General features: G+C 35.5%; 2 protein-coding genes across 3 annotated transcripts; one reads left to right on the forward strand and one right to left on the reverse strand.

Moving 5' to 3' along the window:
• Positions 1 to 4,020: 4,020 nt before the first annotated feature.
• On the forward strand, positions 4,021 to 6,671 carry LOC133805268 (serine/threonine-protein kinase-like protein CCR4). Its single transcript, XM_062243400.1, has one exon. It carries the CDS (start codon positions 4,232 to 4,234, stop codon positions 6,557 to 6,559), a length of 2,328 nt encoding a protein of 775 aa, XP_062099384.1. The 5' UTR covers positions 4,021 to 4,231; the 3' UTR covers positions 6,560 to 6,671.
• A 703-nt stretch (positions 6,672 to 7,374) lies between these two features.
• LOC133805269 (adenylate kinase, chloroplastic) lies at positions 7,375 to 13,478 on the reverse strand. 2 transcript variants are annotated; one of them, XM_062243403.1, is made up of 7 exons: positions 13,167 to 13,478; positions 12,955 to 13,050; positions 11,788 to 11,916; positions 11,587 to 11,721; positions 11,115 to 11,261; positions 10,876 to 10,950; positions 7,375 to 7,796 (listed from the first exon to the last, which is right to left on the reverse strand). In XM_062243403.1, the coding sequence occupies exons 1-7, from the start codon at positions 13,398 to 13,400 to the stop codon at positions 7,692 to 7,694; spliced, it is 921 nt and encodes a 306-aa protein (XP_062099387.1). In that variant the 5' UTR covers positions 13,401 to 13,478; the 3' UTR covers positions 7,375 to 7,691. The 2 variants fall into 2 exon arrangements, with proteins under 2 accessions (XP_062099387.1, XP_062099386.1); XM_062243402.1 differs by having other exon boundaries at positions 11,581 to 11,721.
• Positions 13,479 to 14,043: the final 565 nt, after the last annotated feature.

Raw genomic sequence — 14,043 nt, forward strand, 5'->3', positions numbered from 1 at the left:
TTGACTACCATTTAATTTTTTAAAAATTAAAAATAAAACTTTTTAGGACTCGTAATTGCGAGTCTTAAAAAATCTTAGTTTTTAAGGCTCTCAAATAGAGGATTCGCGCCCCACAAGTCCTAGAAAGCCTTTTTTGTACTAGCGCAGCTCGATATGACCTTCAAAATCATGATTTTTCATGAAAAAATGACTTTGCTTGATGGTGGCTCGATGGTGTTCGATGCAATTATTGCAAGAGACATAATTTTTCACTCGGGTTTCCGTTTGGGGTGAGTTTTTTTTTTTTTTTTGGTATTTTTTCAAGATCTACATGTTTGACATGCTAATATGCACATTTGTGAAGTGTAACACTTGAAAAAAAAATACAAAAATGCAAACATACCTCATGTTTAAGACATGTTTTGGTATGTTTTCAAGTTTTAAACTTCCCAAATGTGCATATGAGTATGTCAAACGTGTAGATCTTGAAAAAATACCCAAAATAAAAAAAAATCACCCCAAATGGACACCAGAGTGAAAAATTATGTCTCTTGCAAGAATCACATCGAGCACCATCGAGCATCATTGAGCCACCATCGAGCAAAGTCATTTTTTCATGACAAATCTTGATTTTGAAGGCCCCATTGAGCTGGCATCGAGCACCATCGAGCAACCATTCGATGTGGCCTTCAAAATCCAAATTTAATGAAAAAATGACTTTGCTCGATAGTGGTTCGATTATGGCTCGATGATGCTCGATGCGATTCCTGCAAGAGATATAATTTTTCACTCGGGTGTCCGTTTGTGATGATTTGTTTTTTTTATTTTTATTTTGGGTATTTTTTTTTAAGATCTACACGTTTGACATGCTCATATTGCACATTTGAGGAGTTTAAAACTTAAAAACATACCAAAACATGTCTTAAACATGAGGTATGTTTGTATTTTTGTATTTTTTTTCAAGTGTTACACTACAGAAATGTGCATATAAATATGTCAAACGTGTAGATCTTGAAAAAATACAAAAAAAAAAAATCACCCCAAACGGACACCCAAGTGAAAAACCATGTCTCTTGCAAGAATTGCATTGAGCACTATCGAACTACCATTGAACAAAGTCGTTTTTTCATGAAAAATCATGATTTTGAAGGCCTCATCGAGGTTGCATCGAGCACTATCGAACCACCATTGAGCAATATCGATTTTCTGCATATTTTAGAGTTTCAGATCTGAAAAAAAAAAAAAAACTCAAAAATCATGTTCAGATTTGTTCGAAATGCAGTATTTAGTGTGGTGGTGATGTTGGTAGTGTCGTGAGGTGAGAGAAAGTGAACTGAGAGAGAGATAGTGAACTGAGAGAGAAGTAAGAAGTGATGGGGAAAAATGACAATGATATTTTGGGTAAAGTGCCAAAAAATAGCATTATTTTGAAATCTTTAGTATGCCTAGTATTTTTTTAATTAGTACATTTTATCAAGCATAGATACTGAAATTTCCCAATTTGAAAGCGATGAGGAGAGAAAAAAAATGGGTGCCAATAGAATCACCCTAGATTAGTATACTACATATATAATTTTAATCAATAGAAAGAGACTAAATAATGCTTATTTGTATGGTTAATCCCAAACTATGTGTCACGGCAAGTTGGTCTAATGAACATTTTTGGCAAATTGGTCCCAGACTTCCTATTTAGATGCAAAAACATCCTTAGGACTAACAGTATTAAAATAAACTTGCAATAAATATAACTCTAGTATTAAGTCCGACTAGGACCTACGTGGCAGCTTTTGATTAACCGAAAATAATTAAATAAAAATAATAAATGATATATTTAAAAATTCAAATATTTTTATAAAATTATTTCAAATATATATAAATAAACATTTAAATTTAAACAAAATAATATAAATTTTAAAATTTGTTCTCAATTAAAAATCCATACTTAAAAATACAAAATTCAATAACATCTAGATTCAATTTGTCCTTATCTTTGATATCAAAATTTATATTTTGTGTGTTTATTGAAATCGAACCATTTGGATTAATGTTTCATATGAGACTGGATGAAGCTAAGTTACAAAAAAAGAACATGAAAGAAGCATCTTGGTCCAAGTAATCTCATATTATTAGTCGTATGCAAATCAATACCAATCAAATAGATATTTAGGAGGGATTACTCAAATTCAAATCAATACAAATCACAAAGGATCACAACTCAGCTCAAACATATTAATGCAACTAACAAATAAAAATTTGAACAGATGTTAGGATTGAAGAACATCAAAAGAATGAACCCAAAACATGTTCAATCTCGTCAGACCCCATCTTTGACGACCTAAGCCCACATGTTGTGACGTGCATCATGCCGCCTCACCTTGCATGCCCACACATTCACAAGGATCTAGTTTGGCCAAATCCAAGCTCGTTGTCCTCGCCTTGCCGACGTTATCAGATTCATCGATGCCCTAGCCAAAGTCCCTGTCTGCACCTATCCGTTGTTGGAAAAATTGAGTGAATAAGAAATTGATGCATAAAATGGTAATGATTCAGCAAATCACTTTGATTAAATATGAGATTATTAGAATATTGTGTGATTTATTCTGATTGATTTTAGCAAATCACTTTGGTCAAAATTGAGATATCAGAATATTATGTGATTGATTTTCATAAAATCACTTTGGGTAACAGCTGATATTACCAAAATAAGTGTGATTAATTCTGTCTAAGACACACATATACATAGTATCACACACAACAGTATTGGTCTATTTTCTGGTAATAGAGGGAATATTTGTTTTGAGTTCGCCTAAGCAGACGCGGTGGTGTTTTTCGCCCTGCTTGATAGATGTTGTATCCTGGGAAGTGGTTGCTCGCGAATCCTCTAGCACCGTTCAAGTAGAGAGGGCAATTATCTGCTTTAAGGAAATCGTGTTTCGCATACCTCGGCTTTGGTTTATTCTTCTATTGTATTTTTGCATTTTTGCTCTTCAATTAAATATATCAATATATATTTCATTCTTTTCTACTATATCATTTCTAACATTAGTGTCATCCTTGTCTTCTTGTCAGACCTAGAGGCATCCAACCTAGCTTCATCTTCCCCTCAAACCCAAGCCCCATTGCCTTCCCCTCGAATCACCCACTCTAATGCCATGCTCCTGCCACCATACTTTTTAGGTTAAAGTTTTTTTTTTTTTTTTTTAGTTTAAGTTTTTGATTAAATATGTTAGGTTTTATTTAATATTTTAATTTTATTTAAATTTAATTTAATTAAAAATTTGAGTTGAAAATAATTAAATTTTTAGATTTTTTAATTGATTTATATAATGTAGATTCTTAAAAATAATTTTAATCAATTATGAATGACCACATAGGTGACTTAACAATCAAACAACTATGATCCCACCAAATTATTGACCAACGAATTTCACTTTGATTTTTTTTACATAACCATTTAAGTGCTACAAACTCAACTACATGAGTATTTCACCATTTTTTTCCTTTATAGTGGTGTAACCTTCGTGTTGTTTTTTTTATATGACAATGTACATTGTAATAATTTAAGATAATTTGTAAAATTTTAAATAATTTACAGTATCAAAAAATAGTTTGTTTCACACGCTTATAAAAAAAAACATAAAAAAAAATATACACAACATACTTTTTAAACTTTATTTAAGACAGTTTGTAAATTATTTAAAAATTTTAAAATAAATTGTAGAAAATACTAAATAGCTACAATGTACTCTTTTGTATAAAAAAAAATTATGATTATAATTATGGACATAAAAACACTAGTGGATGAAGGACTTTATTTAGACACGTGAGGAGGTATGGAAGGGAGTTGTGAATTGAGAGTAAGTGAGTGAGCAAACGTACGAGTTCGGTTTCACGTTGTCTTTTTAGTAGTAGTAGTAGATGGTAGATAGTAGATAGTAAGCTTGACCTCCACACGGCTAGTTCTGTTATGTGTACTCGTTAAAACGCAATACCACCATATATATAAACTTGTCAAACAAATGACTCAGTCCTCATTCCTTGGTCCTAAAACAAACAACCCAACACAAACTCTTCTCCAATCCAAAAGCCCCAAACCGCGTTTTCCTTTCTCTCTTGCTTGCTTATTCTTCCTTTATATTCCATTCTTCCTTTCCCTCATCAAAACATCTTCCTCTTTCCTCAAAAATCCTATTCTCTTTCCTTCCCGCCATGAAATTTTCTCATTTCTATTCTAACAACACTCGTAGCTTCCATGGCCGCTTCTTCTCTCCTCTCTTTGCTACTCCCACTTCTTCTTTTCTTTGTGCCAACCCTTCACTCACTCTCTACTGTTTCCATTTCTGAAACTTCTAACCAAATTCTAATCTGTGCACTGACGATCACCGGCAACCAATCTTCTCCTACGTCTCTTAATTGTACTGTTCCTACCGGGATTCGAGCTCCCTCTTTCGGTAACAATTCTTCGTTTTCGGAAATTTTTTCCGGAAACGGTTTCTTTTGCGGTTTGATTAAGTCGCCTCAACGATCGACCTTGGCTTGCTGGAGGTTCTCTACCATTAATGGTTCTGGTTTACAGTACAAGCGAATCTACCATGGTCTAGATCTGAGAGAAACCGACGCGGGAGATTCCCACGTTTGTGGAATAGTCAACGCGACTAATCGCCTTGATTGCTGGCAATGGCACAGATTCAACTCTTCCGGGAGTCAACTAAACTTCTCCAAAATCTCAGTTGGGGAGAATTTCGTGTGCGGGATATTGGGAGATACTTGGAACGTTTCTTGCTTAGGGAGCAACAATGACGTCGTGAGGAGTGTGCCCAAAGGAAGATACAAAGAAATAGCTGCTGGGTTTTCTCACGCTTGCGCAATCTCCATGAACGGAAGCTTGGAATGTTGGGGAGATATAAGAGAGAATCAACCCCAAGAAAAGTTCCAGTCCCTCGCTTTGGGAGAAAACCGAAGCTGTGGTTTGAGAACGAACGGAACGGTGATTTGCTGGGGCCAAAACAACTTCGCCTTGCCCCAGTCTCTACGGGAGAGTGACTTCATCGCTATCGAAGCGAAGCGCAGCGTTTTTTGCGGAGTTCTCACCATGAACTTCTCTTTGCATTGTTGGGGTAACCAAGTGCTTGACTCGAAAACGTTTGTGTTTGACAAAGTCTTGCCTGGGCCATGTAGAAGTAATTGTCTCCATTCAGTAGCAGGTTCTGGGAATTATTGTCAACAAGGATTAAGCGTTTGTAAACCAGAGACACCCGACTCTATGCCTTCTCCACCGGAGCCTCCACCGGAGCCTCCCCGGAAGTCGGTGAGGTCGGATTGGAGCAAGAAAATGGTGGCTTTTCTTGTGGTGGGCTGTGTTGGAACATCGGCATTACTATTAGTTTGTTTTTTCTTTATTTGGTTGAGGTTTTCTAAGGTTAGTGGGAGTCGAGTTCATGACTCAGGCCGGTTGGACGATGCAACTGAAGCAGAAGCAGAAGCCGGTTCCAGCAGACATCAACAGAGTGGTCCGCGCAATAATGATCATCATAACCACTCTGGTCCGGTGCTTGAAAAGCGGCTGAGCCATTTGATAAGTCTAGGAAATAATGGGACTCACTTGGAAGAATTCTCCTTAGAAGTCCTCCTTGAAGTCACTGACAATTTCTCTGAAGAGCGAAAAATTGGAACCGGTAGCTATGGTTCGGTGTACTACGGGAAGCTAGAGGATGGCCGGGAAGTAGCCATCAAAAGGGCTGAGGCATCGGCATCTTCGTCGTTTGTGGGTGCCACTGCCACCAAACGACAAGAGGACAGAGATCACGCTTTCGTCAGAGAACTAGAATTCCTTTCCCGGTTAAACCACAAGAATTTGGTTCGCTTGCTGGGTTTTTACGAGGACAACAAGGAGAGAGTTCTGGTGTATGAGTACATGACCAATGGCTCACTCCACGACCATCTCCACAGGCCACCTGAAAACTCGCCACTTGTCAGCTGGTCCGAGCGCATCAGGGTGGCGCTGGACGCCGCCAGGGGGATCCAGTACCTCCACGACTACGCAGTCCCTTCAATCATACACCGTGATATAAAGTCATCCAACATATTATTGGATGCCACGTGGACTGCCAAGGTGTCCGACTTTGGTCTCTCCTTGATGGGCCCCGAAGATGACGTGTCACACCTCTCGCTTCGTGCTGCGGGCACAGTAGGGTACATTGATCCCGAGTACTTTCGGCTCCAAATTTTAACAACTAAGAGTGACGTTTATAGTTTTGGGATATTGTTACTTGAATTACTTTCGGGGTTAAACGCCATTCATAAAAATGAAAATGGTGTACCAAGAAATGTGGTAGATTTTATGGTACCATTTATTATACAAGATGAGATACACAGAGTTTTGGATCCAAACGTGCCACCACCGACCCCATTCGAGATAGAGGCAGTGGTATATGTGGGGTACTTGGCTGTGGATTGTGTCACATTGGAGGGTCGACTCAGACCATCCATGACCGAAATTGTAAGTAGCTTAGAAAGAGCCTTAGCTGCGTGTTTGGCGCGGCCTCAGCTCTCTCGGTCTTCAACCGAGTCTTCGACGTAGATATTACATCACCACACTCTGACTTGGTCAATATTGTAAAGCAAAACTGATTCCTTTTTTTTAATCATTATATTTTTACACGTAAAAAATTCAAAAAAGAAAATTGGTCTTATATGCTCACTAAGGTTGTGGGCCTTAGGCAAAAAAGTGTGATAATTACCTACCCCAGAAAAATGATGCCAAGTGTGTTTCTCGGGTCCATATAATTTTATTGTCCAATTTTTCCTCTCTTTTTGTTTTGGTCGTCGTTTGATTCAAATCCAGCTCCGGGTTGAAAATAATATTCAATGACAATGTCAAATTGATGGAAATATGAGAACTGGGCGAATTAATAAGTCTTTTGGCATGTTGGGACGACCTCTTCTTGACATTAACTCTCAATCATTAGAACGAAGGTTCTTAATTTAATGTGAGAGTGAGACATGCTTGTTTAAATAAGGGTTTAGTTTGACGGAAATGGAAGGGGTAAGACTATTTTACTTGTATTTAAAAAAAAAAAACTTGTTGACAAAAGAAATTCAAACTCAATTTATACAACCAAACCGAACCTACTCATAATGTATTAATAATAATAATAATAATAATAAAAAAGAAGCCCCCACTCACCTGCTATCCAATTAATTTGTTACGTAAATGGAAATACTCGACTGGATATGTGTAGCAGTTTTCGAATGTTGTTCACACTATAAATGCAAGTCCCTGTTCACACACATTTATTTATATACGTACGCGTGTGTGTGAGTGCAATAACCAAATAGGGGGTTAGTAATGGGGCCGCATTAAATGCATGGTTTTCACCATAAAAAAAAATGGAATAAAGCAATCACAAAAAACACACATTGCACAAATGATACTAGTGTGCTTACATTATTCTTTTTTTCTCCTTACAATAAATGTTTTACACTACATGAGGTGAAATAATATCACCACTCAAATTTGAATGCAACCAAAGAGGTTAAAAAAAATCAATTGTTTTATTGTCATTCCAATCTAATTTATGTACAAGCACGTTGCCAGTATACTCGGCATGGAACCAGCACCAACGAAAAATATTAAGCAAACCCGGTATGTCTTCCATAGTCACTCAACTATTTTGAAGACTTGGCTTGCAGGGTTCACAACTTTAAATCTTCTATGCTGCAAGGGATCCTGAAGTTTCTTTCCTCTGCTGAAGAAGATTCTCCAGGGTGGCATCAATTTGTGCAAACACACTCTCCTTCGAATCACCGCCATCGATCTGCAGCAAAAACAAATTAACCACCAAGCTGGATATCAGATTTATAAAATTGTCTATTCTGGAATCTTTCTAACTACGCTTAACTATAAATAGTCATTTAATTCCTAACACAAAAATTCCCCTAATGCTAATTAAGTATCCATCTGAGTTACAGCTCCTTCCTCTAGTTCTTATCTCATCATAGCCAATTTCTGCTTAGAGTTCATGAAAAACCTCATATCCTGGAAAATTTTCTTAATTTAATATTTTTCTACGTAGGCACATTCTAGGAAGCATCGTTCTAAGCAGCCATAAGACATTGTAGATTACTGAGGAATAGAATCCAGATTGCTAATTTACTTGTTTAATATCGATAATGGACTGGAATTTTGGAAATATGCTCTTTAATCTTTGTCCTAGCATTCTCTAATGTTCTGTGCATTCTGACCCTATGATTTAGTTAAAGTTTGGTGCCTGCCCAACTTTGGCGTTTTGTCTCCTAAAAGAGGTAACAGGTTGTCCCTTCCATTTACCCCCTTATCAGGATGCTTCTCCTGTTTCTTGGGTAAATGGTTCCCACAGCATATACTTTTGTGGTTCGCATCTTTGGTGAGTCTTCATGATTTTTATTAATTATTTTTATTTTAATGCAATAAGTCTTTTACAATTTGAAGTAAAATTTGGAATGTCGTTACTAGTGATACCAAAATCAAAATTGCTTTGGGAGATTTAATACGATCACTGGTAACCATTAGAAATTGAGAGCTAGCCTTTACAATTCTAATTGTTGGGAGTTTCTTCTCTTCTGCTATTAATACTTGTAATTTGATGTTCCTTGCAGCTAAAAGATTGTTTAGTTTTTGTTTATTTGTTTGATGTTATTGTTGAGACAAATTGTAGAGGTGATAACACAAACAAAAAGATGAAGTTGCAAGTTGGACATAACTGAATGTACTAAACTGGGAGTCAGGTTTCCTGTTCTGCTCTCAGCAAAAATTGTTTCAACCAAATCCCATTAAATTCCAAATGAATTCTCTGGCCCCCATCTATTTTATTTTCAGCATACGATATTCAATCACAATATGCAGAGTTCGGTTTTAACACATGGCCCTTGAGATAAAACTCGAAATCCTATTGTTGTTTTATTACTTAAAGTTTAGACTCAAGAAGCTTGCTCTTGCAAATAATAACTAGATTTGTCTCTAGAGATGTCAATGAGACATTAAGTAGACTTCTAAGGCGCTACGAAAATTCAGCTACAAAGTTCCAGTCATGATTTCTTGACTGAAATTTATCAGCTGGAAGTTCCAGCTCATTGTAGGCTCTTGAAGGTCAGCATCCTATTGGATTACAAAAATCAGTGTTGCTTCCTACCACAACAAATATTGCATGAATCCAAGAATTCTCTTACAGCTATGAGAAATTATGATACAGTGACTTCACACATGAATACTATCTAGTCACACTTGATTTTTCACAAAAGCCTCTAAATTTGGATCATAATTAAGATGATATTAAAAGACTATTTTTAAATGGGTTTATACTTTTTTGGACTCTGTGTTTTGTCTCATTACCTGTTTGGACCTTGTGTTTTGACAAATTACTTTTTGGACCCTATATTTTGTAAAATGGTTAAAATAAAACCCTAAACCCGATTTTAGTCAATGTTTTCTCAACTAAAATCACAAATAATTTACTAAACTAACAATTCAAAACAAAAATAAAATTATTATGCTTAAAAATTGTGTTGTTATATTCAATTTTTTCTTCATCAAAATTGAGTTTAGGGTTCTATTTTAACTATTTTACAAAACATAGGGTCCAAAAAATAATTTCTCAAAATACAGGGTCCAAAATGGTAATGGGACAAAACACAAGGTCCAAAAATGTACAAACCCTTTTTAAATTCCTGCTCATGATGGACATGACTGCCTTTTATAAATTCCTAACTTCAAGGGGTCTTCCTCATTATTTTTCCTAATTCAAAGGTGGCCAAACTCATGTTTATTAAATATATTATTTCATTTTTCTTATTGTTTTTCTTTTCAAGATTATCCCTCAGATCTTAGCCAGTAAAATAGAAAGATTCAACATTTTCGCTACAATTTTGTTAACTCCAGGACCTAGTTACCCTTAACAAATGAATGTTTGCTGCTATAACTCGATTACAGATAACCTTCAACAGGAATTTTGACACACACTCCGTTGGAATGTTTTGCCTGCTGCTTTCCTTCTGATAAGAGATTAAAGATGAATTCAGGTTATTCTAGTTCAGCTAAGCTTTCTATTCTTTTCTTATGGGGGTTACCTAGTAGTCCTGTAGCAATGACAGGGTGACCTGCCATTCTATTTTGCATTGCTAATTGAGCCTTCCTTGGCTATATTGGTAGAAAATGAAAAGAACTTCACAACTCTTCTGCTAAAGGCATGACAACTCCTTCACCTGTTTCTTGTGCAGATGAGAAATGATCTTATAATTTTCTCATAAAACTTAAAAGCACTAAACTAAGCACATGATAAGTTGTCAGTCTGCTGTGATTTTTTTATAAAAACTATTCTCTGAAGAAAATAAATCTTTTCTGGTACCGGAAAGACTAATGAAAGAAGAGAGGGGGGCTTGGTGTTCCTATGAGCCTCTAGATAGATTTTACAGCCTTGAGCTGGCAATATAGGTTTGCTTTGAAGAGGCCCCTCCCCCACTCTCTAAGATATGGTTTGCAATGATTCAATAACAAGGTCAGTAGGTTTAAGCGTCACTAGTTTGTCTATTCTCTAAATGCAGCTTTTCTTAAACTCTAGCTTCAGTCAATCTGTGAGATAAGAGCTTGTTAGCTGTTGTAACTCTTACTCAAAGAAAAGCAGATGGTTAAAGTGAACTTTTAGGCAGATAATTGACTGCATATCCTCTTTTGAGGAAATGTTAATCCCCATGTTGGCAACAAAATCAACATGTGTCTATGCACATTTGTTCATAATATGAAAGCCCATTATATCTACATCAGTAAGTATGTATGTGTATATATATATATATATATATATATATATATATATATTGGTTATCAAATAGAAAAATGAAAAGAGCCAGATTTATATTACTTGCCTTAATTGTTATGTCTTCGTACAAGGAGAGTACTGCCTCTACATTTTGATTATGTGTGAGCAATCGCAACTTCACCTAAAATTCATTGGAGTAGAAAAAAAAATTCAGTAAAATAAAAAACATGCTTACTTCATTTGATTTCTGGAAACACTTCAGCCACAACTTGTAGACAATAAAGAACCACCAGAAAAGATGTCTTAAATCAAGGTATTACACTAGGCCAAAATTACATATCTTACCTTCTCTTCTGTATCGTCAAAGCGTTGAGTGAGCCTTGATGCAATTTCTTCAGTCTCTGGAGGAGAATACTTCAAGTGGTAGATCTTGCCTGTGACAGGGTCCAACCTCCGTCCAACAACTCTCTCAACCAGAATCTCTTCAGGAACCTGAAACCAGAACTCAGCATAATTTGTTAGTCAAAGTAAAAATGAATACTCGTCTTTAATGTGCATTGCCCATAAGCCAATTATCAATAAGAAAAAAAAAAGGGGTAACAATTCTCATGTACAGAAACGATCACCAAAATCTCAAACTCATTATAAAATATGAACATCCATATCCAATGAGTCTAAATGAAGAAGACACATCAGCTGTTGAAGAAAGCTGAGACCCATCTTCTAGTTCAACTTTGTTTCCATTGGACCTAAATAAAAAAAATATAACACATTGGAGGGGGAAAAAATTACAAAAGAGAAGAAAACGAACCCTTACTTCTAACAGAATGAAGATATCAGGTTCAATCCCAAATTCCTTGAGAGCAAGTGCTTGTGATGAGCTCCTAGGATATCCATCTAAAAGCCAACCTTTTTCTTGAGAATCTGGCTGCAACAATCGCTCCTTCACCATCTACAGGATTCAAAGAAGGAAGTCACCAACAGCATGAATATATGTCAAATGAACATGTTGTCCTACCATGACAACTATCTCATCGGAGACCAATTGCCCTTTCTCCATGCATTCCCTTGCCCGCCTCCCATTTTCACTCCCAGCTGCAACTTCGGCCCTTAGTAGATCTCCAGCAGCAATATGCACCAAATTATACTGCAAGCAAGAGGAAAAGTCGAATCAATCTGCTTTTCTCTTGCAAAACAATTTGTTAAATTTATGATATAAATCAGTACATTTACATTGAAAATAACATTAAAAATCAATAATAATCACATTGTTGAAGAATACAAAATCAACTGAAACCTAATTCATCAAGGTAACGAGGAAACAAAAAATGCAACACAAATATGTTCATAATCACTTTCACAATGACGCATTTGCTTATATGTTTAAAACCTTCGTAAATTTTTATATCCTTCCATCATATAAATATAATCATTATAAAAGTTAAACTTATCATCACCATTTTCGTACAAATTTAACCTAAATTAACATCAACAAATTTAAACTGAACAATTGAAAAGAAAAATTATTTTAACAATGTTAACATACACTGATTTATTCGTGTTATATGTATGCTTATGCACTAAAATATAATTAAAACACTATAAATTATATATTATGGTTGGATGATTGATTTTCAACCCTCCAAATATTGCCATCTTTAAATAAAAAAGCTGACCAAAAAAAAAAATCTGCCTGGCTTGGTCTGCTACGATCGGATTTACTCGATTTTTTTTTATTTTTTATTATCAGTTATTTCAAATATTCCCAAGTCAAACCGCACTAGAAAGTAAAAACCATGAGTTATCATTTCTTACCAGTTACCACACCAACGATCAACACATCAGGTTACTTATTAATAACGTGTGACCATCTAAAACACAGTCAATTCAAACTCAGCCTTTTGTTATGTTTTTCGGGCAATCACAGTTTATTAATCCCCAAATATGCAATAGTAAAACTAAAAAATATAGCTGAAAAAAAGGAAGCAAAAACTGGTCATAAAACATGAAAATCTTCCTAACCACTTTCCACATATTAAGTCATCAAAGAAAATTATTTTCAAACAGACTATACACAATTAATTTTTTTATTTTTAGAAAAAGAATATAGTTGAGTTTAATTTTCTTATAACCAAACAAGAAAATAGGAATATAGATTTATATTTATATTTATACACATACATACTTTCTGCGTGATGAGATGACATTGTGTTCCCTTGCCAGAAGCAGGAGCTCCAGATATCATTACTCTCAGCGGCTCCGGCTTAGCACTCCTTACGACCTTATCCGTCAACAACAGATTGAGAAAATAATTAATAAAAATAAAATAAAAAAAATCCCTGTCCCTCTCACGACACCGCCATTATTGAATTTGAGAGAATTAGAGAAAAAGATTACCAGAAAATTGGGAGCTCTCGGGACCGGTGCAACGGCGGATCGACGAGGAGTTAGGTTAGCACGGTGGCAACGGGAGAAGCTGGAAATGAAGGAAGATTGCGATTGAGAAGAGACAAGACTAGGGCATTTTGTGTGGGAATTGGGATTGGATTGGGAAAGAGACGAGTGAGAGTAAACCTTTGGGCCAGTAATGGCGCCCAGTGGAGAGCAAACTGAGCTGACATTGCAAGCCATTTTCGCAGCCAAGCAAAGGAAAGCGAGGAGAAGAGAAAAGAGAAGCGAAGTGTTGAGTGTTACAAATACAACTTGGTTGGGATATTCATAATCATTTCTTCCACCAATATTCGCCTCAATCATATACGTTGCCATTATTCGTTTTATTTATTTTTTTCCTTTTCACTTTGGATTAATCATCTATTTGCTTATTTGTCCCTAGGTAATATTTACAAATAAGTCAATTTTGTCCCCCGCCTGTAACTTTTCTAATCTAATATTAGCTTACTTATATTTAAATTTAATAATTATTATGAAATATCACTAACTAATTATGTCATCTCACGTAATGTTAGTGTTAGACGTCTTAAAGTACCAAATAAGAACACTATAAATTTTAACCCAAGAAAGTTGAGTGTTTTACCTTCCCTATATTTTGTTTTGGATTAATCACCTAACCTACTAGTGATGCCTAATTTTATTGCAAAAAGTCTCCTCCTACTTATTTGTTATAAACTTTTCGTTTTGTTCCTTAGGTTGTTTAAATTATTTCATATTAGTCATTGAACCTTTTTACAATTAGTCAATTTATATTTTCAATGTTTTTCCCCCCAATTTTGACATTATCTTCAAATACCCCTAAATGATCAAATTAGTTTACTTT

This window comes from Humulus lupulus, chromosome X (assembly GCF_963169125.1).
Source record: "Humulus lupulus chromosome X, drHumLupu1.1, whole genome shotgun sequence".
Taxonomy (NCBI): Eukaryota; Viridiplantae; Streptophyta; class Magnoliopsida; order Rosales; family Cannabaceae; genus Humulus; species Humulus lupulus.

Excerpts from the sequence above, each read along its gene's own strand:
- LOC133805268 (XM_062243400.1), top strand. The coding sequence starts at position 4,232 with ATGGCCGCTTCTTCTCTCCTCTCTTTGCTACTCCCACTTCTTCTTTTC.
- LOC133805269 (XM_062243402.1), bottom strand. The coding sequence starts at position 13,400 with ATGGCTTGCAATGTCAGCTCAGTTTGCTCTCCACTGGGCGCCATTACT. Across the intron at positions 11,917-12,954 it reads GTCATCTCATCACGCAGAAA|TATAATTTGGTGCATATTGC; the intron begins GTATGTATGTGT and ends TCTTGCTTGCAG. Across the intron at positions 10,951-11,114 it reads TTGACGATACAGAAGAGAAG|GTGAAGTTGCGATTGCTCAC; the intron begins GTAAGATATGTA and ends AATGAATTTTAG.